Here is a 24,955-nt window from a genome sequence, read left to right as displayed (position 1 = left end):
GTATCTAAGTGTGAATCACAGCAGCAGCTGATCGTAAAGAGAATTATCGGTATACAGCTTCAAGGACACGCTGTCTCAGCCACGGCAAAACGTTTTAAAGCCTTTCCTGTAGAGATCTCGCGGTTCAGAAACAGTTTAATCCCAAGAACTTTAAATGCAGTCAATCAAGTGCTCCTTGTAGAACTGTTTGTACTTATAAGTAAAATCACCCCACTGTAAACTTGCACTACAGTTATAATATCGCACAACCTGAGCCACTTTATAAAGCGCGTATTTACATATGATGACAATATCATTTTTAAGGTGAAATGCAGCAAAATATGTTAAAAACTTTAACTTCATTTAAATAATCTATATTCTTCACTGGGAGTGTCGTTAAGGATAAAATAATTAAACATGTACTACGAAGATATTTCAATGTTCTTTAAACGTTTTGAAGAATCGGCGCTAAGCTTACAGATGGCTTAACGTGTATTACAGAGCTGATTGTATGGCGATCGGTTACTTGGGGAAAGAAAAGCACTGACTGCAGTGACAGCTACGCCAATATATTTTGAATATAAAACAGAAAGAGAAAATAACAACACAGCAAAAAACGCAGCGACAAATTTCGGCAAAAGTTAAATGCTTGTGTCATGAGCACAAGGCAGCTATGCAGTGTTTGCAACGGACGTGGCCATCCACCGTGCATGACATTGGCGGGCGAAGGAGCCACCGATTCTTCCTCTGCCCAGTGCCACCACAAACCTAGAGCCGCCCCTGAGGACTGCTGCAATAAATTATTTCATCGAAGTGAAACACATGTTTAATAAGGTGCTTTAACTCCTATCATCATGAAAATGACATCACGTATACATCTCAGTATTTTAGTTATTCAGAGAGATGTAATATCACAAATGTAATGGACTCTGTGTCCAGTTGGAAGAAGAGAGCCGGTTTAAGAAGCAAGTAGTGATTCACACGCACAGAGCACATAGAAGATCAAATACAAAACAAAGCATTTAACGTGCTACTTTAATTACGATGTGATTTGAGAAACTGGTTAATTAAACGATTTTAAGATGAAGTTTATGATGTTCTACTTTAATGACAAAATAAACTACGTGATTAAAGTGGAAATGTTGAGATTGAAGTTGACATTTCGTGCTTTTTCCCCACTGTGTGCCTTTTTTTCTCTGTACCCTAATAAGCTTTCATATGACACTCAGACAGTGGGCTACAACTCGGCTTTTCACAGCGACTTTGATATGTGACTTCTTTTTCCGGCACTGTGCGATTTTGTGAACGTGAGCTTTCAAGTTTCTCCAACACGCTATGTCACTCGATCAACTTCCTTTTGTTGATTATACCACGGTTTATTTGAACAAATAGTATGTTTTTCCTTTGCCTCCACTTGGTATTCGCTGAAATTCTTATATTTCCCCTGTGCTTTTCCCATTGTCTTTTCACAGAAGGCTGCGCTTAAGGGCGATTTATATTATTTTGCATATTCAAAGAGGCGTGATTCTGGGAGGAGTTGGGACGTTACATAAAGCGCATGCACGAGCGTTAGTTTTCACGCTGATCGGGATTTATGTAGCGGAAGAACGTGGAAGTTGGAGTACACACAGATTCCTGCATCTGGATTTTTCTGTGCGTAAGCACATTTCGGCTTTTGTGCTTACGCCATGTTATAGTGCGAGTTCTACGCACGGCGTTATACATGAGGCCCCTGGTGAGTGTTGCAGCAGCAGCAGGCCAAGCTGGTCAGTCCAGACTTCCCTGTCCCCAGCTACATATTATAGCTCTTCCTGAGGAGTTCCTGGGCAGTCCAAGGCCAGCCAAGAGATATAATCCCTCCAGCCTGTCCTGAGTTTGCTGCAGGGTCTCCGTTCAGTAGAAAGTGCCCAGAACACTTATAAGGGGAGTCAGACAGAGGTGATCCTTACATGCCCAAATCATCTCAGCTGACTCCTTTCAATCCAGAGGTATAGCGACTCTACTCTGATACTCTTCTGAAATGCTAAGCTTGTCACCCTATAACAGAGTATCAGTTCAACCATCCTGAGAAGAAACCTAATTTCTGCTGTTTGTACTCTCAATCTCATAGCTGAGAACAGGGATGTAGATCAACCGATAAACCAAGATTTTTATCTCTAGGCAGCTCCTGTGTCTTTGGTTAAACTATTAAATAAAAGTGCACTTGTTTATTTGATATTTGGACTAAAGTCTTAACGCATTGTACTCTTTACGTCATTATTACTATAACGTGGAAAAAGTTTTTGTTTTAGGTACTGTATGTGTTCAGCATTTCTTGCCTCACATTTCCTGTCATCCTACATTTACACAGATAATTGTAGACACAGAACACACATGAAATGTATGTATTCCAAATGATATATTATTTACCCTATACAACTCCAGGCATCTCACACCCAGATAAAGAGACTTGAGCTGGGAGAACTTCAGCTGTGTCAGTGGAGGGATGGGATGGCAGGCTGCTTGCTGTTTGTGCTGATTTGACACATTTGCAAAACTAAAGATGCTGATAGAGAGGTGTGGACGCTGCAAAAAAAAAAAATAAATTACTAGCTAAGAAATAAGGTATAAACTCTTAAAATAAGTTAGTTCCAGTCTAGAAATAAGAAAGCTCTGATAGGTATACAAAGGTTTGAAATAAGTAGAAAATGCTGTTTTTAGAACAAATTAATTGAGATTAGGCTTTTGACAGTGGAAATACACTGAATATTAGAAAATATTTTTTTAATCAGTTGTTTAGCAATTCTTAATTTTAGCACACTGAAAAATGAAGGCCAAGGAACAAGAGAATAAATCAGTAATATAAGTGGAAAATTCTTAATACCAGTAGAGAATGAGTCTTGTTACTTGAAACAAGTTAGCTCATCTTGAAATAGGTAGTCCAATATTTAATCTCAGAGTATATATCTTAAAAACAGTAAAATAATTTTTCAAAAATAACAGAATAAGAAAAAAAAACATTATTAAGAAATAAATGCTTGAAATAAGCAAAATTATATGCAACTGGGGAGAGATATATTGACTTTAGTTAATTAGTTAATTTCAACACATGCTAAGCTATATTTGCATGATATATACAACAAATTTCAGTCCACCTACAAAAGAATTAGGTAAAAGTAGCACAGTGCTCTCATTTTAGGATGGTCTTCATTTCAAATTGAAACCAAATATTTTAGCAGAGGTTTGAATTAAGAATTCATTGCTTCATTCAAGACACATAATTAAGATATAATTTCCTGATACTGTATATGTTGGCTTCCTGAATACATAATATAACTTACAATAAAGACATAATCATTAGCATTTCTCTTTAAGTATTACATCAGTATCCAACAGCACTACTGCTGTGCTTACAATACAGAAACAGAGAAAAACATAAGCACATGAAAATTAGTTGACACAGGAAGATTACGTTGCATATACCACAAAAGTCATTTAATTAATCAATTAATTTATCTAATTGATTTTCAAATATTATGGTTATTATATACAGTACATCATAGACATGCATTTCCTGTTCTACATTTGGCTCACACAATTTTTCTTCTGGCATATTTGTATTTTCCCTTCAAATTATTTGGAATGTATGCACAATTTCTATTAATGGTTTTTAAATCACACTTTACTTAATTTACAGTTACACTTAACCAATCATTTTGCTTCAAAATGTATCAAGGTAATTATGTTGGCCAGGCTTAAGTAGTGCCTCAGTGATTACTGGCTAATAAACTGTTTGCATTCAGCTAAGGCTTTCCTGTATGATGCAGCTACATCCTTCTCATGAATTGTGTCCAGTAATGTTTCAGTTTGAATAGCAGAAAGGACAGTGGCAATGCACTTAGGATATGTTAGATGTAGTGTTTAATAGTATGTAGAAAGGCATCAGGATTCTTGGAGGTCTTCAAGACTAACAACATCATTTATTTATATAGCACATTTTCATACAAAAGATGTAGCTCAAAGTGCTTTACATAATGAAGAATAGAAAAATAAAAGACACAGTAAGAAAAATAAGTCAACACTAATTAACTTAGAATAAGAGTAAGGTCCGATGGCCAGAGAGGACAGAAAAAACAAAAAAAAAATTAAATCTGTAGGGATTCCAGACCATGAGATCGTCCAGTCCCCTCTGGGCATTCTACCTCACATAAATGAAACAGTCCTCTTTGTATTTAGGGTTTTCACAGAAGGACTTGATGATGATGGTCATTTAGACTTCTGGCTTTTAGTCCATCAATGTAGGAACATTATGATGCTTTGAGTAGGTGGTGGTGGCGCAGGCCGCCACCCCAAAAAAAACGGAAAAAAAACCAGAAGAGAGAGTAGAGGTTAGTACGGATTTTAGAGCCACCATGAATAGTTATTATAATGAATGGAATACACAGAGTTTCAGGATTAAATTAAAGTGAAATTATGATAAGGCCATGTTAAAGTAATGTGTTTTCAGCAGTGTTTTAAAGTGCTCCACTGTATTAGCCTGGCAAATTCCTATTGGCAGGCTATTTCAGATTTTATGTGCATAACAGCAGGAGGATACCTCACCACTTCTTTTAAGTTTTGCTTTTGGAATTCTAAGGAGACACTCATTTGAGGATCTAAGGTTACGATTCAGAATATAGGGTCAGACATTCCGATATATAAGATGGAGCGAGATTATTTAAGGCTTTATAAACCATAAGCAGAATTTTAAAGTCAATTCTGAAAAACACAGGTAACCAGTGTAGTGACATCAAAACTAGAGAAATGTGTTTGGATTTTCTTTTCCTAGTTAGGATTCTAGCAGCTGCATTCTGCACTTGTTCCAAACGATTTATGTATTTTTTGGGTAGTCCTGAGAGGAATACTGTACAGTAATCTAGTTGACTGAAAACAAAAGCGTGAATTCATTTCTCAGCATCTTTCAATGATATAAGAGGTCTAACTTTTGCTATGTTTAAGTGAAAAAATGCTGTCCTAGTGGTCTGATGAATATGCGATTTAAAATTCAGGTTACAGTCAACAGTTACTCCCAAGTTTTTTACTTCCGTCTTAACTTTTAATCCAAATGCATCAAGTGTATTTATGATAACCTCATTGAATCCATTATTGCCAATCACTAAAATTTCAGTTTTCTTTTTATTTAGCTTGAGAAAATTACTATTCATCCATTCAGAAATACAAGTAAGACATTGTGTTAGTGAATTGAGAGAGTCGGTGTCATCAGGTGCTATTGATAAGTACAGCTGTGTGTCATCAGCATAGCTGTGGTAACTCATGTTGTGCCCTGAAATAATCTAACCTAACGGAAACATAGATTGAGAAGAGCAGTGGACCCAGGATAGAGCCTTGTTGAACACCATATAAGATATCATGTGTCTTTGAGTTGTGATTACCACAACTAACAAAGAATTTTTTCCCTGCCAGGTAGGATTCAAAACAATTTAAGACACTGCCAGAGAGGCCCAACCATTGACTAAGGCGATTTCTAAGAATATTGTGATCAATGGTGTCAAATGCAGCACTCAGATTAAGGAGGATGAGAACAGATAAATGGCCTCTGTCTGCATTTACCCGCAAGTCATTTACTACTTTAACGAGTGCAGTTTCTGTGCTGTGATTTGTTCTAAATCCTGACTGAAATTTATCAAGAATAGCATGTTTTTTGAGGTGGTCATTTAACTGCATAATGACTGCCTTCTCTAGAATTTTACTTAAGAAAGGCAGGTTAGAGATGGGTCTAAAATTTTCAAAAGTAGAGGGGTCAAGATTTTTTTTCTTGAGTAGGGGTTTAACTACAGCAGTCTTAAGACAGTCTGGGAAGACCCCCGTATTTAATGATGAATTTACTATGTCAAGAATACTATCAATTAGCATGCCTGATACCTCTTTGAAAAATCTTGTTGGTATTGGGTCAAGGACGCAGGTGGAGGGTTTCAGTTGAGGGATTATTCTATGTAAATCAGGTAAATCTATCCTGGTAAAAGAATTTAATTTGTTTATAACGAAGTACTGGGGCTTAGGAGGATCCGCAGTGTTAGGGAGATGTACTATGTTATTTCTAATATCATTAATTTTTTGATTGAAAAATACAGCAATAGCCTCACAGGTTTCACTGGAAGTATTTTGGAGGCATTCCTTTGTGTTACCTGGGTTTAGCAGATGATCAATCGTAAAAAATAAGACTCTGGGATTACTAGCATTGTTATTTATAATCTTAGAGAAATAGTGCCTCGCAAGACGGACTGTGTTACTGTATTCTGATATTTTAACCTTCAATGTCTCATGGTGGATAGTTAGTTTAGCTTTCCTCCTTTTACGCTCAGCTCAGTCTTTTCAGGTGCAACTATGTCAACAGCAGCTCTGACTTTAGTATTACATTTTTCCACCTTACTATTTACATTATCCTTGCTATTTATAGTTGGCACTATAAATGGACTGATTGCTCAGAATGTTTCTAAGTTTTAAAACTGCTGAGTCAAAGAAGCGTTTTTTAACAATATGCTTCTCATGAATGTTTTCTATCATTATTTCTATATTAAATAGCAGAAGGAAATGGTCTGATAGACCAATATCAATGATCTGCTTTACATCAACTTTTAGTCCTTTGGTAATTACTAAGTCTAACGTATGACCTGCTTTATGTGTAGGCTGACTGACGAGCTGTCTGAAATCAAAAGAGTCCAGGAGGTTCATGAATTCCTTTACTTTTAGGTCACACTGATTAACGATATGAAAGTTAAAGTCGCCGACTATCAAGAGTGTTTCATAGTTAGTAATTAACATTGACATTAAGTCTGAGAATTCCTCAAAGAAAGACGCGTTCAATTTAGGAGGTCTATACACGGATAAAACTAGAACTTGAGAATCTCCATGAATAACAACAGCGCGATACTCAAAGGACTCTAATTTACCAAAACTGACATCTTTACACTTTAACCGGCTCAAGTAAATGTTTGCCAAGCTGCCGCCCTTCTTTCCCTGGCGGTCTGCATGAGTAAAACTGTAATCCAGAGGCGCAGATTCAATTGAAACAGCTGCGCCGTTTGAGCTAAGCCACGTTTCACTTAGTGCAATAAAATCAATTTTTCTATCACTAATAAGATCGTTGATAAAAAACGTCTTGTTAGTTAAAGCTCTAACATTTAATAGTGCCATATTTAATGTTTCGGAGGGGCAGGGCTGAATTCTATGTGTGTTATTGATATTTGAGACAGAAACTAGGTTATTTTTGTTAGAGCCGCTCTGTGTGTATTTTTTATGTAATCTATAATCTGTTTTTATAGTTTTAATGCATTGTTCATCTAAAGTAGTAGTTACAATTAAATTATTGGTGTTAATGCCACACTGCCTAGATTTTTTATGTGCATTAAAATTGGTAATTAGAGTATTAATCTTGTGCACTTTTACGGAAGACTTTATTAAGCCATTATCATGTCCTAGCAAGGCAGTAGCATTACGGATGGGGTTTAAAATAGAAATAGACAGTCAAGATAAAAGAATTACCTTAGCAATGTTTTCGGAGAGGACCTGGGCGCTGAATCTATTCGGATACAGGTCATCCCGCTTGAAGAAATGCGGCCTTTCCCAAAAGAGGTCCCAGTTGTCGATGAAATCGATGTCTTGATTCTCGCAGAAGCCTTTCAGCCAGTTGTTTAATCCCAGCAGATGACTGTAGTATTCATTTGATCATCTGACGAGAGGTAGTGGACCCGAGATGAAGATCTTTGCCGATAGGGTCCTCTCTTTCGTGTCTTTAATTAGTGCTGCGAAGTCAGCCTTAAACCCCTGCCTGCATAGCTGAAACATGCCGAGGTCTTCATTGGCGTTGTCGTCGTCCCTACAAGGCGCGGGGATGAAGCTTACTTGTCCTTGGAAGTGAGCGGCACGACGCGAGGTTGATGTTATGTCATCTTCAGATGTTGAGGATGGTTTATCCTGCAGCCGAGCCTTCAAATCCCTAAGGTACCTTTGTCTGGACAGGAGTTTCTGAATCTGTTTGTCGAGTGCCTGGAGTTCTTCTATGACAATGCCAACGTGATTCATCTCACTGTCGGCCATTGTCTGCTTTTACTTCCGCTTACACTTCATGCCCTAGGAAAGAATGAGAGAGAGATTGGTTAGTCAACAAAAACCAACAAAGAAAATAGGCTGAATTTATTTTATCCTATGTAGTCTTATACAGATTTATTATATATTTACCTGTTTATAATACTAAATTAATGTGCTAATTTTAACAGAAGCAGTTATACACAGTTTGTAATTGAAATAACAAAGAAAAAACTAAAAATTGAAGATTGTTATATTCTGTTGAGCCCTTTTATTCAAACCGTTTAATGTATAATGTCATTCCTGTAGCTAACATTAACAACCCTGAAAATTGCTGCCAGTCACAGATGGATAGAATTGCAGTAACTGTCTATTTTTCCTTTAAACAATGTAAAAATTCAAAGTTTTACCTTAAGGCTATAAACTGATGCCTCATGTTTTGTTTCCCAACTTTTTGGGGGCAGAGAAAGTGAAGGAAACATGGATGGCAGAGCTCTAAACATGACAATGGCATTTTTCACTAATGAAAAAAAGAGCATAATTCTTATTAAATATCTTTCGCATTATGTTCTAATATAACTCAAACATTCTCCTTTTAATGAAAACAACAACATACAGCAAGCTTTAAATTAAGAATGATTTATACCAACAATGATATGATGTCTGGTATTATTTTTATCTACTAATATGCTAGAACACAAACAATTGAAATGAACCTTACATAGATCATATTTAAAGTTTTAAGTATTCTTTAAAATATTCCTTCATTATTTATACCTAATAAAGGAATAGTGTCAGTCAGTTTATTATGTTGTGTCTTAAAAAGATGCTAGACAAAACTATTTACAATGCTAATAAATGGCTTTTTAAAAACATAATTAAAGGCAAAAATGTATTTCAGAATAACACAGTACATCTTTCTAATACAATGAAGAAAAGGGAACCTGGAATTCACAAATCAAAAGTTACTGGCAAAGAGAGCAGCAATAATATTTTGCATGAAAATTTCTCAAAGTTTGGCTTACTATAATATAGACTAGGTCTTTATGGAAAAAATGGCATAAAAAAGTGCAACCCTTTGAGCATCAACTGCAAAATATCATAACTTTAAAGATCTTTAATTTGACTTTCATTTAGGCCTATCATGCTGCAACACTGAGTAAAGTGCATAACTAACTATAAAATGAGTTTGAATAAAATATGCATTGTGGAAGTTGACCCGGACACAGACAGGCAGACATGTTGTTTTCAAACTACCACACGTTTATTTACAATATTTACAACAATAGTTTTGGTCACACAGACCCAGTTAAATGGTCACACAGACCCAGTCACATGCACAAACCCCAATTCATAGTCCAGGCCTCACAATGCCTTTCTTCGGGCCGCCTCCATGCCTACACGCCTCCTCTGTGTTTCGTCCTTCCTTCTCCCGACTCCAGCCTCAAATGAATGGAGACGGCCCCTTTTATTCAGTACCCGGATGAGCACCAGGTGTTCCCGACATTCCTCCCTTGGCCACGCCCCTGTCCTCCCGGCAGCTCTCCGGGTAACGCCAAAAGTCTTCCCCCCAGCACTTCCTGGTGTGGCGGAAGTGCTGGGGTAACAGGTCCCCAAGGCATTGGGGCGCCTCCTGGCAGTGACCACGGGCCCCTACAGAGTGGAGCTTCCATGCCCTTTACCCGTGGCCCCCTGAGCAACCCGGAAGGCAATCCACGTGATCCAGGTGGGCACAGACCCACATCCGGTCCCTCATGACGTCCCTGACACTGCCCCACAACCAGCGAAGACCACTCGGGGAAAAGAGCCCGCGCAGCGCAGCCCTGAAGCGGGTCCAACTCCCGTTGTTGATCAAAACGTCCTCAGCACCGCGAGCGCCTTCCTCTCCAGTTCCAGCACCTCAGCCCGGAGGGCATGTAGCATCTGTAATAAACACTGCTCCGCGGGCTGAAGGGATGCCTCCAGCTCCGCCAGAGCAGCCGGCAAAGACAGGAAGTTAACCGAGGTGGAGCCTACCTGTCTGTCAGCCTCCAACGCCGGCCACTTCCTTTGGGCCTTTTCCTCCGGCCCAATCGGGTCTCCCCCCTGCCCGTGATGGACATTCCTTGGTCCCGCCTCTCTGCAGTCATCGGCGGGCACACAAGACACACTGTCCAATCGCGTGCCTATCAGAGGGAGGGACTTCTGGTCCGCGGCCATCTTGCCTCCCCTTCTGCAGCGGCGACGTGCTTGCCGGCAGCCTAGCTGTTGCCTGCGCCTCTCGAGCTGCAGCGTCTCCTCCTCCGCAGCCCTCGCAGCTGCCGCCGTGCTGCCGGAGCCCCGCAGACCGGCATGCGCCCGCCACCGACGTGGATCCGGGGAGTCCCTGCCTGTAAGAAAGAAAACACGCCCGGCCCCCGCGGGCCGGCTGCCACAAGGCAGGGAACTCACCTCCCCGGGCTCGTCCAACTGAGGAACCATCCTCGGCGTGGCCTCTCTTGATGCCATGCCGTCCCGGGTGCCTCCAGCAACGGCGCACTCGTCGGAGACCACTGCACTCCTAGTAGGCACGCCGCCCGCCCGCCCGCATCAGGGAAATATGGCCTTCCTGCGGACCCCTGGCAGTCCGTTGGGTTCCTTTACCCCGCGGGGCTGTGTGGGCGCACCTGCTGCGCTGGGCCGTCCACAAAATATTTATAATTTGGGGGTCCCCGTCTTGAACCAGACGGATCGTCCCTGTTCGGGCGCCATTGTGGAAGTTGACCCGGACACAGACAGGCGGACATGTTGTTTTCAAACCACCACACGTTTATTTACAATATTTACAACAATAGTTTGGTCACACAGACCGAGTTAAATGGTCACACAGACCCAGTCACGTGCACAAACCCCAATTCACAGTCCTGGCCTCACAATGCCTTTCTTCGGGCCGCCTCCACACCTCCTCTGTGCTTCATCCTTCCTCCTCCCAACTCCAGCCTCAAATGAATGGAGACGGTCCCTTTTATTCAGTACCCGGATGAGCACCAGGTGTTCCCGGCATTCCTCCCTTGGCTACGCACCAGCGTGGCGGAAGTGCCGGCTGTCCTCCCGGCAGCTCTCCGGGTAATGTCCAAAGTCTTCCCCACAGCACTTCCTGGTGTGGCGGAAGTGCTGGGGTAACAGGTCCCCAAGTCATTGGGGCGCTTCCTGGCGGTGACCACGGGCCCCTACAGAGTGGAGCTTCCATGCCCTGTAACCGTGGCCCCCAGAGCAACCTGGAAGGCAACCCCCACGTGATCCAGGGTGGGCACAGACCCACATCCGGTCCCTCATGACGTCCCGGCCGGGTCATGGCCCCTGGCATCCCTGACAGCATGACAAATTTTACCTTCATTGTGCATATATGGAGGCTTCAGGATCATCTTCATTACACCATAAAACTTTGCTTTTCCATAAAAACTGGTCCATCTGCTTTTAACTTCTATGATGTAGTTAAGATTATTCCAACAAAGAATACAATGCATTTCATCCATTACCTATAAAATAAGCACACTTTTCAAAGTCAGCACATATTTTGTTTAACCCTTATCCATGAATGCCATTTGTATAATATTTCCATGAATGGGGGGTCTTGCAGACCCCCATCTTGCAGACCATTTTTAAACTGGTTAAATCTGCCTAAAAGGCAATACAATAACTTCATAAATTTTTACTACCTCTGAAATGAAGTAAATGTGATGTAAATTTTCAATGGTTTACATGTTACCTTTTTAATAGTAATGCGTGATTAGTGTTCACCAAATCATATAAAATGGAGTCATAGTAGCACTAAAACAAGACGTCAGTTACACGTCGGATTCACATACAGAACAGTCACTCAGAATCTGCCTCAACTTCAACTTGTTTGTAGGCCAGACACACAAGGGAACACTCTAAATCTCTATTGTGCACTTATCAGATGGTTCACATTCCTGGCAAACCGAAAGTTTGCACTGGGAGCAAGCGGCCTTTATCAATCTCTCCTTTGCAATTGGGCACATGTGACAGCATCACTTCTTAGGTACATTTGTTGCATCTCCACCGGGCTGTTTCATCATCAGTTTTTGTTTCCTCATCACTTGACACAGTATTACTTCCATTATCATTGTCCTCTTCATTTGAGTTGTCTGATGTATCGAAATCCGACAACTCCTTCATTATTTCAGCCAGGGCTTCGCTTGCGTTGAATTTCTTTGTTGGTCGTTGACTCATTGTTCATAAACACATCAACTGAACTTGCTCCTCAACAAACTATGCACCAGCAATGTCTCAGGCAGGACTAAGAAAATATAAACCAAAGAAAATACACATTTAAATAGAAAAATCAAATATAAAGCGAAGCAAAAACACTTGTACAATAATGGTAACGTTTTCATGAATGGGGGTGTCTTGGAGACCCCCAACTACTTTGTGCTACTGTAGCATTTATTTGCACTAAGCTATTGAGAAGCGGATTTCGGCAAATTTTTCAAGACAACACAAAATAAAAAGTCAGAAAATTTCATGGCCGTCGTATTACCTTGAGAGGGAAAGAATTTGAAAATATGTCATGGATTAGGTTTAAGAAACCATTTTCAAAAACACTTTCAGTCCAAGTGTCTGTGTTTTATGTACTTACATGATCCAGTTCTTTAAAGCACGGGTAAGCCTCCCATAGAATCTATAAATATAATACAATACAATACAGTTTATTTTTGTATAGCCCAAAATCACACAGGAAGTGCCACAATGGGCTTTAACAGGCCCTGCCTCTTGACAGCCCCCCAGCCTTGACTCTCTAAGAAGACAAGGAAAAACTCCCAAAAAAAACCTTGTAGGGAAAAATGGAAGAAACCTTGGGAAAGGCAGTTTAAAGAGAGACCCCTTTCCAGGTAGGTTGGGCGTGCAGTGGGTGTCAAAAGAAGGTGGTCAATACAATACATAACAATACACAGAACAGAACAAATCCTCAATACAGCATAAAAATAAAAATTTTAGAAGTACGGAGCAGAAATCAAAAGTAGATGATGATATATAATAAGATTTGGATATTTTTAGAGTCCTGGAGACCTCATCCATCAAGCTGCCTGCCCCATTTGGCCATTCCACGGCTGAAACAGTGCTGGGCCAGCCAATCCGATGAAAGGACCCTTTTTCCCTTGATTCCTGCGATCCTCCGTCAGGGATGACTTTACCATAGGCAGGCAAAACAACTTGGCAGGTGGGCCATGGCACCAAGTGTCACATTTGACCTCTGTGCATTAAATTCATGATCAAGGAGCTAGGTAACTGCATAATGAATAATATAAATGAATAATCAAATCAGTTGTGTTTTCTAAACAGTTTGAACAAAGATGGGATATGACCATATCTATTGTGCACTTACCAGATGGTTCACATTCTTTCTCTGCTGTAACTCCTTGGGTATGACTAGAAGGTGACATGTTAACAAGCATCTCTGAAACAATACAATTATCCGATGATTCAGTGTAATCAGCCTCGCCTGAATTCTCGACTTCAGCAGCATCAGGCTTGTCAATGGTGACGCTGAGACATTTCTCTATTTATTTGAGGCATAGAGCCCTGATACTTCTGAGGTGTGCAGATATTTTGTAGCCATTTCAGGAGTTGTTTAAACACAGGTTCCTGTAATGAGATTATACTCTTTTAAAAAGTGTGCAAGTGAATACAAGGTGTGACTGCTCAGTCTAAAACCCCTATAAAAACTAGTTATTTACGCTCACCCATGAATTTGATCTTCAGCTGCACGCAGCATTGGAATAATACTTCATTATACATTTTGCCATTGAAGAAACCTCATGTTTGGAGGTATATTTGTCTTCCCTTGTTGTTGTCCTTAGTATCGGCACTATGTTGGGCACTGTATTTCTAATTAATCTACAGAGAAGATCCTTTGAAAGAATTCAATGCTCCTCTTTTCCTATGTGCTGACGTTCAAAGTAATGTTTTCTGACCTGCTCCAACTCACTGTTACTATGAAGTATGTATTCGGGGCTTGGTAGTTGAATGATTTTAGAGGGGCTGGCTTCTCTTAAAAGTTTTCTGGAGCATCCTTGCTCACTGGATTGAGGGGCTAGGTGAAAGACTAGCATTTTTTAGAGTATTGCATTCAGAAGAGGAGGGAGATGCACAGCTATCTTGTAAGTTATCTTGCTGCACAGAAAACTGCAGCTCCTGTTAAAAAAACATACAGGAAAGGGACATTGAAAATAGTCACCAGTTATCAATAAACTGTTTATGAATTATGAACTGACATAAATGGAAATATTTACTTTTATTTAACATAAATGAAATTAGTAATCAAAGACAGCATTGCTCAAATATCTGACCGCTTATATTTTCATTGTTAAATTTTTAGGTAACTAAAAACAAGATAGTAGTCATCTTCTTTCCTGATAAAGCACAGAAACAATATGTGCTTAGTTATCTATTGATATGGAGTATTTTCACACTATGTTGTATTGAACTAAATAAGTGCTACATGAGTACTATGAAATTCTTACTTGTGTGTGCTGATTAACATGTAACACACTATTATTCTCTGGCGCCATGATGAAAAAGTTTATCAAAATATTTATAAATTAATATAGACTTACGCAAAGATTCATATGGTGGGGTGAACATGTTGGGGCAACAGCCTTGATGGATGCATGAGCTGTCCTGTGCTCAGGTGTGACATTTCAAACTGCTTTTATTGAATTATGGAAAATTTTAATTGAGATGGACCAAACCCAAGTTTCTACTCTTCTAATTTCCACATCTATAAATATATATTTATGATATTAAAGTGATGACAACATAAACGTCCTCCTTTTACCTATTATCATTTATATTTCTCCCCTGCTTGATCTCAAATATCATCAGGACATGGACACTTCTGACATAAAAGTTGCTTCAGGAGTCTTTAATCTAAACAAAAAGAATAAAGCAAAAGTGATAATAAATACATTGTTTGCTCAACAATATTTCGTAAAAAAAAATTAAATAATGCTGACCTCTTGATATACTGCTGGCCAGGAGGTTTTTCTTTGAAGGAAATGTTCATATCTTCACGTGGAAAAGTCCCTAGAAAATCTTCTGTAACATTTGCAATTTGAAAGCAACAGAGAAGACCAGTAATTCATTCATATTTGGATGTCTTTTGCACAATTACTAGCAGTCATTTCCAACTCAGGTTTTACGCTTTAAGTGCTAAATTTACACATTTTGTTACGTTTAAGAGTTTCTTGAAAGATGGTACAAGTGCAAATCCATCCATCCATCCATTATCTAACCTACTATATCCTAACTACAGGGTCACGGGGGTTCTGCTGGAGCCAATCCGAGTAAATACAGGGTGCAAGGCAGGAAACAAACTCCAGGCAGGGCGCCAGCCCACTGCAACAAGTGCAAATCATGATACCTTTTTAAAAATGTTTTATATTTTGTTTATTTTCTGAACAAATATATCATACTGAGGTTTTAGGCAAGTAGAGATATCCTACAGAGGTGTATTCAAGGACACGATACATACGACTTACTAACTTAATTTGAGAATGTATAAAATTAGCAGGGCGTTAACATTTCACTTAGACTGGGGCCTTCACCTATGCCATTAAAGTAATAAAGAGCATTGTCTCACTCAGGGATGGCTCTAGAATATAGGCAAAGCTGTACAAGTCAAGCCACAAACCTTCTATTTATTTTATATGACGCGCTCATGTATGGTATTGCTATCGAAGTTAAGCGGGATGGGTGCCCCCTTGCAGTTTCAAGTGCAGCAATCTTTTTATATTCGAGCAATGAGCTCACATACTGTACCTCAAAATCAATAATAATTTTAAAATACTGGCCTCTAAATTTTAAAGTTTTCCTTTAAGGGTATCTCTAATAGAAGCAACTTGGGTCGTGTTTGCTTTTACTACCGGTAATAGCATGAGGCGCATGCAATGTAGTTAGAACTTAGCACATTTTTAAAAGATACGTTTCAATTTATTTTTAAACAAGTAGAAGTCTGTATCAGAACATCTAACAGCTTTTTTCCTAAATCACTGTAACAAATAAATAAATCAACAGCATTTAACAAAAATTTATTTCATAATAACTCTCTGTATATATGAAATCTAACAATGATGGCGCTCGATAAAAAGAGCCCATTGTTGCTGTGCAGCCTCAAACCTGTCATTAATGCCTAAAATGGCAAGAGAAGTGCTAAATGTACCAATATGTTTGAATGCAAGAACTGCATGCAGTGGAAGTTATAATTGAGGCCAGTGTTTGATAGATAAATTGCAAAGGTGAAAACCGGAAATGAAAAAATAAATATTTATAACATAAACACCTGCATTTATTTTTAAAATTATATGTAATGGTTACACGAAACTACCTTGCCCCACTACGCTACTTCTGTTTTGTGTGGTAATGATTATAGGTATCAACGTGGACAGATGAATTCTTGTGGATTCATAAAAACAGAATGCACTGCAGCAAAAGTAAATGTCAATTAGAAACTTACCTTTTAATAATTCCAGTGTGACTTCATCAAGTGAATCCATTGGTTTATATGCAGAAATATGTTACTTATCAGCTGCATAGAGCAAAGCAGCATTTTAGCTATCTATGTAATGATTGTAACATTGTTAATAACCTTATGATGAGAATGTTTCGAAATGTAATGTCTGATGCGCGGGAAAGCTAAGAACGCTTCGCAGGGAACGCGTTTACGCATGCTCAAAGAAAGGTATGCTCCATTACATCCAAAGAAGGGGGCAAAAACAGCACTGAATATTATATTTGAAAAAAAGATAGCCATACTTGTAAAAAAAAATAAAAAACAATTGGACACTGCAAAGAAACTGTAATCATACCATTAGCTTTTCATATACTCAACAATGTCATGACGTAAATACATTTTTTTGCTAAAATAATGTAACGATCCTGTATGTTACACCACATAATGGCTACAGTGGCCCAACACTCATACTTTTGCTGTTTAGACACCAAAGATGATTTGGCGTTGTTTAATTTGCTGCTCGTTTGTGGCGTTGAGTTTAAAATGACATTTGAGCCAAATCAACACTACATTGTTTGGAGTTTCAAGTTCATGGTGCTATGTTCTATGATAGAGATGTTTTATCATTTGAAATTAAAATCTCTAACCTGGATAAGTCCACCCATTTTGTTGATGCTATAAAGCTGGTTGATTTTAATTCCTGTGAGACTACTGAAAAACAAAATATATATTCTTGTGAAGTACTACCTTGGGGATATCATTGAACTATATAAAACTTTTAAAGATTGCTAAATTCTTAAACTTTTCTTTTTATGTTGTTAAATTCCAGCAACACTTTTTTGGATTAAGCCATTTATTTGACACAGTGAGAAAACTCTTGCATCAAACCACCAGAAACATTTTTATACAAGGGTCATTTATTTTAAAATGTGGAAACCATTTTGATTTAAAGAAAAAAATTACCATTTGAATATAATACAGTACTACCCTTTGCAGGGAATCCAGCTGTTAAATCATACTAGTCACAGAGAAAGGCCACTGAATTAGGCAAGTGTTAATCCGAAATGTTGTAGTTGTTAACAAAATCAAGGTTGTATTCTAAAACCTTTCTGGAATAAAAAGAGCTTAAGTATTGGGTTGTGTCTTACTCATTTCTTAAAACAAGATAAGCCTAGAAAGTTTTGGTTCTTGAAATAAGAATATATGTCCTGCTATGCTTATCACTGTAGTTGATAACAGGCTTTTCTCTCACATTTGTGCTTTTTTTAAGTCAAAATTTTCTTGGAATTACACTCTATATCTAAATCAGATAACTTAAGACGAGTTATCTTGAATTGAGCAAAATAATCTAGAAAATACCATTGCAACATGAGTGAAGGATTTTAAGGTGGCCCGGGATTACATCTTTTTGCATAGGCTTTAGGGATTCTAGTGTTAAACAGTTTTATGGTACCAAGTATTTAAAGATGATGTCCAATATTATGTGAAGTTGTTGCTTTTGTTGCTGCTCCCAGTTCAAGTGGAGGATTCTTCCTACACTACAGTGTACTCTGTTTCTTTGCTACATGATGCTTTCATTGTGGTGTTATGTGATGCTATTTTCTCAACTTTCATTCTGCTATGTCTTCTGCAACTTTATATGGAAAAGTTTACTCATTCTGTCAGAAGAGTTTAGATGCTGAAGTTCCCTTCTTGAAGTATTGTCTGCTTCTCAGCAGAATGGATCTCATGCTTTCAGCTCCCTAAAAAGAAGAAATTGCCAGTTTTCAGCTTCCTGAAGAGGGAGAATCTCATCAGATTCCTGGTTTCAGAGAATGGATTGAGAAGGTAACTTTGCAAAGAGTGCCCTAACAGACTGTGCAGGGAGTTCAGTTTAGTATGCCCATGACAGAGGGAGAAGCTAGTCTCTGAATGAAAGTGGAATCTCTCATGACTGGATTAAAGTCACTTCCACTACAAATCAGTACTTTCCCATAGGTGTATTATTTTGTCTATCATAGTTGTCATTCCTTGAACTATGATCTTTGTTCTAGCTTAAGTCCATTTTGCACCTTCTGGATAAAGACGTCTGCAGAGGTGCCTCTGCTAAGGTGTTGGCCTAACTCTAATTTACACCTTTGTTATCAGATAAAATACAGGCAGATCCTGGTATAAGCTGGAGTTCGTTCACTTTTTTTCAGATGTAAAGGGGGTTTTGTGCAGCTGGATGTCTGTTAAATCTGCTGCCTTAACAGGACTGATGTGCAAACAAAGCCTAGAAAAACTGGCAATGCCCACTTTTTCCTATAGCATCTGGTGGTTAAGGCAACCTACAGAAATTGGCTGGGCTCAGCCTAATAAAACAATGTAACGCAAAGGCTGAGGGTTGGATGCAATGCTCCTCAGGGACAAGCTGACAGAGATGGGAGTAGATTCATACCTGGTAGCATGGATCATGGACTATCTTAAAGACCTCAGTATATGCGTCTCGGGAACTGCAGGTCTGACACTGTGGTCAGCAACACAGGAGCGCTGCAGGGGACTGTACTTTCTCCGGTCCTGTTCAGCCTATATACATTGGACTTCCAGTACAACTCGGAGTCCTGCCACATGCAAAAGTTTGCAGACGACACTGCTATCGTCAGCTGCATCAGTTGTGGGCAGGAGGAGGAGTATAGGAAACTAATCAAAGACTTTGTTAAATGGTGCGACTCAAACCACCTACAACTAAACACCAGTAAAACCAAGGAGCTGGTGGTGGCTTTTAGGAGGACCAGGCCCCTTATTGACCCTGTGATCATCAGAGGTGACTGTGTGCAGAGGGTGCAGACCTATAAATACCTGGGAGTGCAGCTTGATGATAAATTGGACTGGACTGCCAATACTGATACGCTGTGTAAGAAAGGACAGAGCCGACTATACTTCCTTAGAAGGCTGGCGTCTTTTAACATCTGCAATAAGATGCTGCAGATGTTCTATCAGGCGGTTGTGGCGACCACCCTCTTCTATGCGGTGGTGTGATGGGGAGGCAGCATAAAGAAGAGGGATGCCTCACACCTGGACAAACTAGTGAGGAAGTGTTTTATCTTGGTAGAGTAATATATGTATTGCTCTACTTTCCCCTATTGTATTATTAATATGCAGCCTTAGAATGCCTAATCTCACAGACTTACCACTGTTTATAACTTATCCCCACCTTCCCTTCTATATCTATAACCTCAGGCAATTAGATGTAGTAGAAAGACAAGCAGGAGTTAAGTTACACATAAAATATTGTATTACTGATAATATTCATAAATAATAACAAAATGCAAAGTACATTTGAATATTGGCAACCATACAACCTGATAAAATGGTGGTGTGTAATTCAGGTGGCACACAGATTTGCAGTTACTTAAAATGTCTCTAGTTGAGGCATCGTTGGTGCTCAGCTTTCAGCCACATGTCTGTTCAATATGGCTGCTGAGCTGTGCTCTTCATTGTGTGGTCTTCATCCTCACAGGTTAGCAAGAGAGATGCGTCTTCATCATATGTTAGTTAGAGAGAGAGAGAATGTGGTTGAGCAAGCAAATTTATAGATGTTCTCTCCAATTCCTAGAACCAATAGGACATCATGGTACTTAAAGGCCTCTGAGACTAGCCAATTCCAAACAGCCATACCTCAGACCAATGGGTGAAATAGAACATCTTATCTCCTGTTCAAACCCCCAAAGACCATATATTACACTAACCTGGCTTTGTGTGGGGGATGGGGGAAAAGACTTTAGCAAAGAAATGCTCATCAAACTGGTTTAAGACACATCCCCCAAATCCTGTCGTAAAATTACAAAGAAAAGTCGTAAACATGGGGGGGATGAACAAGAATGCCTCTCACCAAGGTACCACTAAATTACATTGGTTTGCCTAAATTATAAATAAAGACATACAAAACATTTATCAAGTTATATGTAAAATCTCACATCACAACAGGAAGGCAGGCTCTATTGTAGGCACAGAGCTGGACAGTTTGACATCCGTGGCAGAACGGGTGGTGAGCAAGCTCCTGTCAATAATGGAAAATCCACTGCATCCACTGAACAGGATCATCTCCAGACAGAGGAGCAGCTTCAGCGACAGACTGCTGTCACTGTCCTCCACCACTGACAGACTGAAGAGATCGTTCCTCCCCCACACTATGCGACTCTTCATTTCCACCTGTTTAAATGTTAATATTATACAAAATTATTGTCTGTCTGTTATACTTTCATTGTTATCAATCTTTAATGTAATATTGTTTTTATCAGTATGCTGCTGCTGGAGTATGTAAATTTCCCCTTGGGATTAATAAAGTATCTATCTATCTATCTATCTATCTATCTATCTATCTATCTATCTATCTATCTATCTATCTATCTATCTATCTATCTATCTATCTATCTATCTATCTATCTATCTATCTATCTAGTGGTGGGCAAAAGGAAAGACGTAGATGGACTAGACCCTGGCAATGGAGACTGGCTTTGGGAACTTGGAACATTATTAATATAATTTATTAACAATTTGATGTAAAAATGAAAAAATTTAATTTAGAAATTAAAAAATTCCAAACAAGTAAAAGTGCTGAAATGAATTAACAAAATTATATAAAAAAAAAACGATCACAAGCTAAAGTTCATAATCTAAAAAGTAAAATTAGATGAAATTACCAGAAACTCATCTAAAACCAGAAAACGCAACAAGATGCAAGCTGAAAAGACCATAAACCTGACTAAATGAAAAGCACAAAATGAACCAAAGAAAACCATTGCAATCAACTAAAACCACACCAAAGTGGCAGTGGTAACAGTTGTCTTTAAACAGCCAGTCATTCAGTCAGTCATTCATTGTCCAACCCGCTATACTGTATCCTAACACAGGGTCTCGGGGATCTGCTAAAGCCAATCCCAGCCGACACAGAGCACAAGGCAGGAACAAATCTCGGGCATGGTGCCAGCCCACTGCAGGACACACACACACATACCCACACACCAAGGACAATTTAGGATCACCAATGCACCTAACCTGCATGTCTTAAGACTGTGGGAGGGAACCCACGCAGACACGGGGAGAACATGCAAACTCAACGCAGGAAGGACCCGGGAAGCAAACCCAGGTGTCCTTCCTGTGTGGCAACAGCACTACCACTGCACCATTGTGCCGCCCACCTTTAAACAGCCCACATGTTAAATGCTATTAATAGCAGCAATGAAGTGTTCTGTTAAAAATGGCACAAACAGTTATAATCAAGTAATAGAAAATGTCTCAAAACATGATTGGAGTCCACATGTGTCAAACTGAATTGATTGGACATAGTTTAGAAAGGCACATATATAAGGTCCCACAATTTACACTCCATGTCAGATTAAAAAGCAAGCCATAAAATCCAAGGATATCTCTGTACACTTTAGCGATCAAATTGTGATGAAGCACAGAACATTTTGCATTTAATCATTAATCTTTATATTGCATTTTTTGCTCTAATAAATAAACTTTCTTTCTTCTTCTTTTGGCTGTTCCCTAAACTCTTTTAATATTACTTTGGTCTAGATTTATACAAGTAGTTATTAAGTCTCAGAGGGTGGGGGGAGGGGTGTCATCGAAGTGCTAAGCGAAGTTAGGGATGTTAATTAAAATTCTGTGTGTCAGTGGCTTCCAACAGGTAAAACTTGTTCAAGTTGCTACACCAAGTTCTAGGACCAGAGATTTGGAAAGGCAAGGTGAACCTTAAGGGCCCTAAGGTCACCACGGCTTCCATATCTCTCACCTCCTAACATTGGAAAGAGAGATGAGTAACCTTGGTATCACTCCAGGCCTTTATATAGACACTAACATGATAAAATGCAAAAAAAGTTTACTTTTGCTTTGACCATACATATATCTACATCTTTATATTTGTTTCAACACGCTTTGAGTCCTTTTAAATTTCACTTTTTGTTCTTTATTTTTTTTTTTGTTTTACAAAAATCATGTATTGCTTGGTTTCACCATATAGGATTTGCTTTGTTTTGTCTGTATGGTTATGTATGTGCAGTACAAATATTTCTTATTTCACACAAAATGTGCTGCCATTAAAAGAATCACCAGAGTCAGATTTGCCAGTCACAATGTACAAGTCAGACACCTGAAGAGACTGCTGTATTATCAGCTTAATAGTCAAAGGCTGCATTGACACATAAAAACACAAGCAATTTTGTTTTTATCTTGTTTGGGTTTTGTCAGTCATTTTTATAGGTATTGCTTCTGATGACCAGCTAGTATGTTGCAGTCAAACAAATCAATTAATGTAATTGACTGTGTTTGTTTATGTACATAATAACAGTTAAATATTAAATAAGCCATGACCATTTATGGTAGCAAATAATGACATTTTTAAAGCACTCGAAAAAAAATACTGTTTGGAAAAATTCAAATTTTTCAATTCTGATTTTTTAACTACTTATTTGTAAATAATAATCTTACGTAATTCCAAAAATGCCTTGTGTCTATATTGCAAAAGTCACTTATTCAGTAATTATATGCTACAAGTATAATAACATTACAGTGTCTGACTTCTATTTTTAAATTCCCACAGGAGGTGCCTCTCAACATTGGGAGAGCTGGAGCTTGTGTTATTGTTGTCAAACAACCATGAGGAATTAAAAGAAAGAAGATATGCCATCCTTGTTACAATCAAGCACAAACATCTTTAACATCACAATAATCTCAGTTTTGAATTTTTAGAAATGTGAGCAAAAACCCAGATAACATTCTTTGTAAAAAGTTTGATATCTTTGACCTAAAAGAAAGTGACCAAATGTTGTAAATAATTTTACCTAATTATAAAATGCTAAGAATTTATACAGTAGTATTTTTGATAGCAGTTAAAGTTTGCAAAAAGCATGAGAACATTGGTATTCTTAATTGGCAATAAAATATTCTTACTGTTGATGATGCTTTATTTGAATAAAAATACAGCTCATTACAGTATAAAATACCATTTTCAACTTAAAAAATAAAAACAAACTGATTTTTAATTTTTAAAAATGTCATTTTCTAATTTCTTGGCAGAGAGTTGATTTTCATACATTTTTCATGTCTTTTTCATATGTGATATATGTACATAATACCATCATTAAATTGGCATATGCAGTTACTTTCTGTTAGTTGCATTATAGTCTGTTTAATGATTTAGTATTTTTTTATTTCAAATGAAAGTTAGTCATATTAGCTTAAATATAATTTAATGCACTAAAACTTTCCTCCAGAAATTGTGTACCATGTGATCAATTTAAATCTGTCTAACATGCTTGTTATGTTGTATTTTTATGCTACTGTGGCATGGTAATAGTTGTTGCATCTAAAAAGTACAGAAGAGAGATTAATATAAAGTAAATTTGCTTACTTTGAAACCCAAAAATACAACTATACACAAACAAATAAACACAATAAATGGTTCCTGCTTTTGTGCTCTCTACTGAAATGGGGAGGTAAGTAGCAGACGTAGGAAATGTTAGAAGATACATTTTGTTGCAGTTATTAAAATATACATTAAGAAAACCTTCACATCTACCACTGTATTATGATACCGTTCCTGCGGTGAGTCTTTAGTGAAAACTGTTTATAGTTTGCATCTTTTTTTTTTCCCATTCTGTTTCTCTGTGAAGTACAAGAATTTCATTTGGCATAAACTTTTATCAATCACCCAGTGTAGAATTTGGTAAATGTTTCCATGTGGAGCTTTAGTAGATAATGTTATTTTATCAGTTTCAACAAACATACTGCGTTAGTCCACGTCCACTAAGTTGGAGACTAATTTGTATGATACTACAGTATCATCTCCAGTTATGAGCTCAATTGCAGTTAAAACTGTCCAAAACAAAGTTGGAGCTCAGCTGGACTTTTGCTTAGTTCTTTTACAAGGGCATCATTGTCCCCCCTGGCTATTGGATCTTACTCGACTTAACATTCGATGTTAATTAATGTTGATTTATTTTGTTTTCTTATTGTGTCATTTATTTTTCTATTCTTTATTATGTAAAGCACTTTGAGCTACTGTTTGTATGAAAATGTGCTATATAAATAAATGTTGTTGTTGTTGTAATTAGATACTCGTTACGAAAGACATCATCTAATGACCCATAAATGTAATAGTTTAATTTCTAACAGAACAGAAAATTAAAGTTTTGAAATAAGGAAAATGTTTCTCTGATCCAGTAAACCTATATGTGGAGCTTTCTTTTTACTTTTGAGAACTTAAATTTTTGCTTTAAATAAAGCTCTCTGTCTGTTCTCTTATGCCACTAGGTGATTTCTTTAATAGAGTTCCTGTTACAGAACACTGACACAGTCACTCAGTGCATGGATATAATTTAGACAAATATAAACCTTTTCCTTAGTAGATCATCATCATCATAGACTATCACAGTTTGTATAATTTATTCATTA

At 38.2% G+C, this 24,955-nt stretch overlaps 1 protein-coding gene across 4 annotated transcripts in view; it reads left to right on the top strand.

Moving 5' to 3' along the window:
* klhl4 (kelch-like family member 4) overlaps positions 1–23,458 on the top strand; it is a 452,146-nt gene extending 428,688 nt beyond the window's left edge. For all 4 annotated transcript variants that reach the window (XM_039765785.1, XM_039765784.1, XM_039765783.1 and 1 more), the window contains one exon: positions 23,103–23,458. In XM_039765785.1, coding sequence (XP_039621719.1) covers positions 23,103–23,162 — 60 coding nt within the window. In that variant the 3' untranslated portion in view covers positions 23,163–23,458. The remainder of the gene's footprint in view (positions 1–23,102) is intronic.
* Positions 23,459–24,955: the final 1,497 nt, after the last annotated feature.

The sequence above is a fragment of the Polypterus senegalus genome, chromosome 10, assembly GCF_016835505.1.
Source record: "Polypterus senegalus isolate Bchr_013 chromosome 10, ASM1683550v1, whole genome shotgun sequence".
NCBI classification, from domain to species: domain Eukaryota; kingdom Metazoa; phylum Chordata; class Cladistia; order Polypteriformes; family Polypteridae; genus Polypterus; species Polypterus senegalus.
The sequence above is the reverse complement of the archived record's forward strand: the minus strand, read 5'-3'. Positions and strand labels throughout refer to the sequence as shown.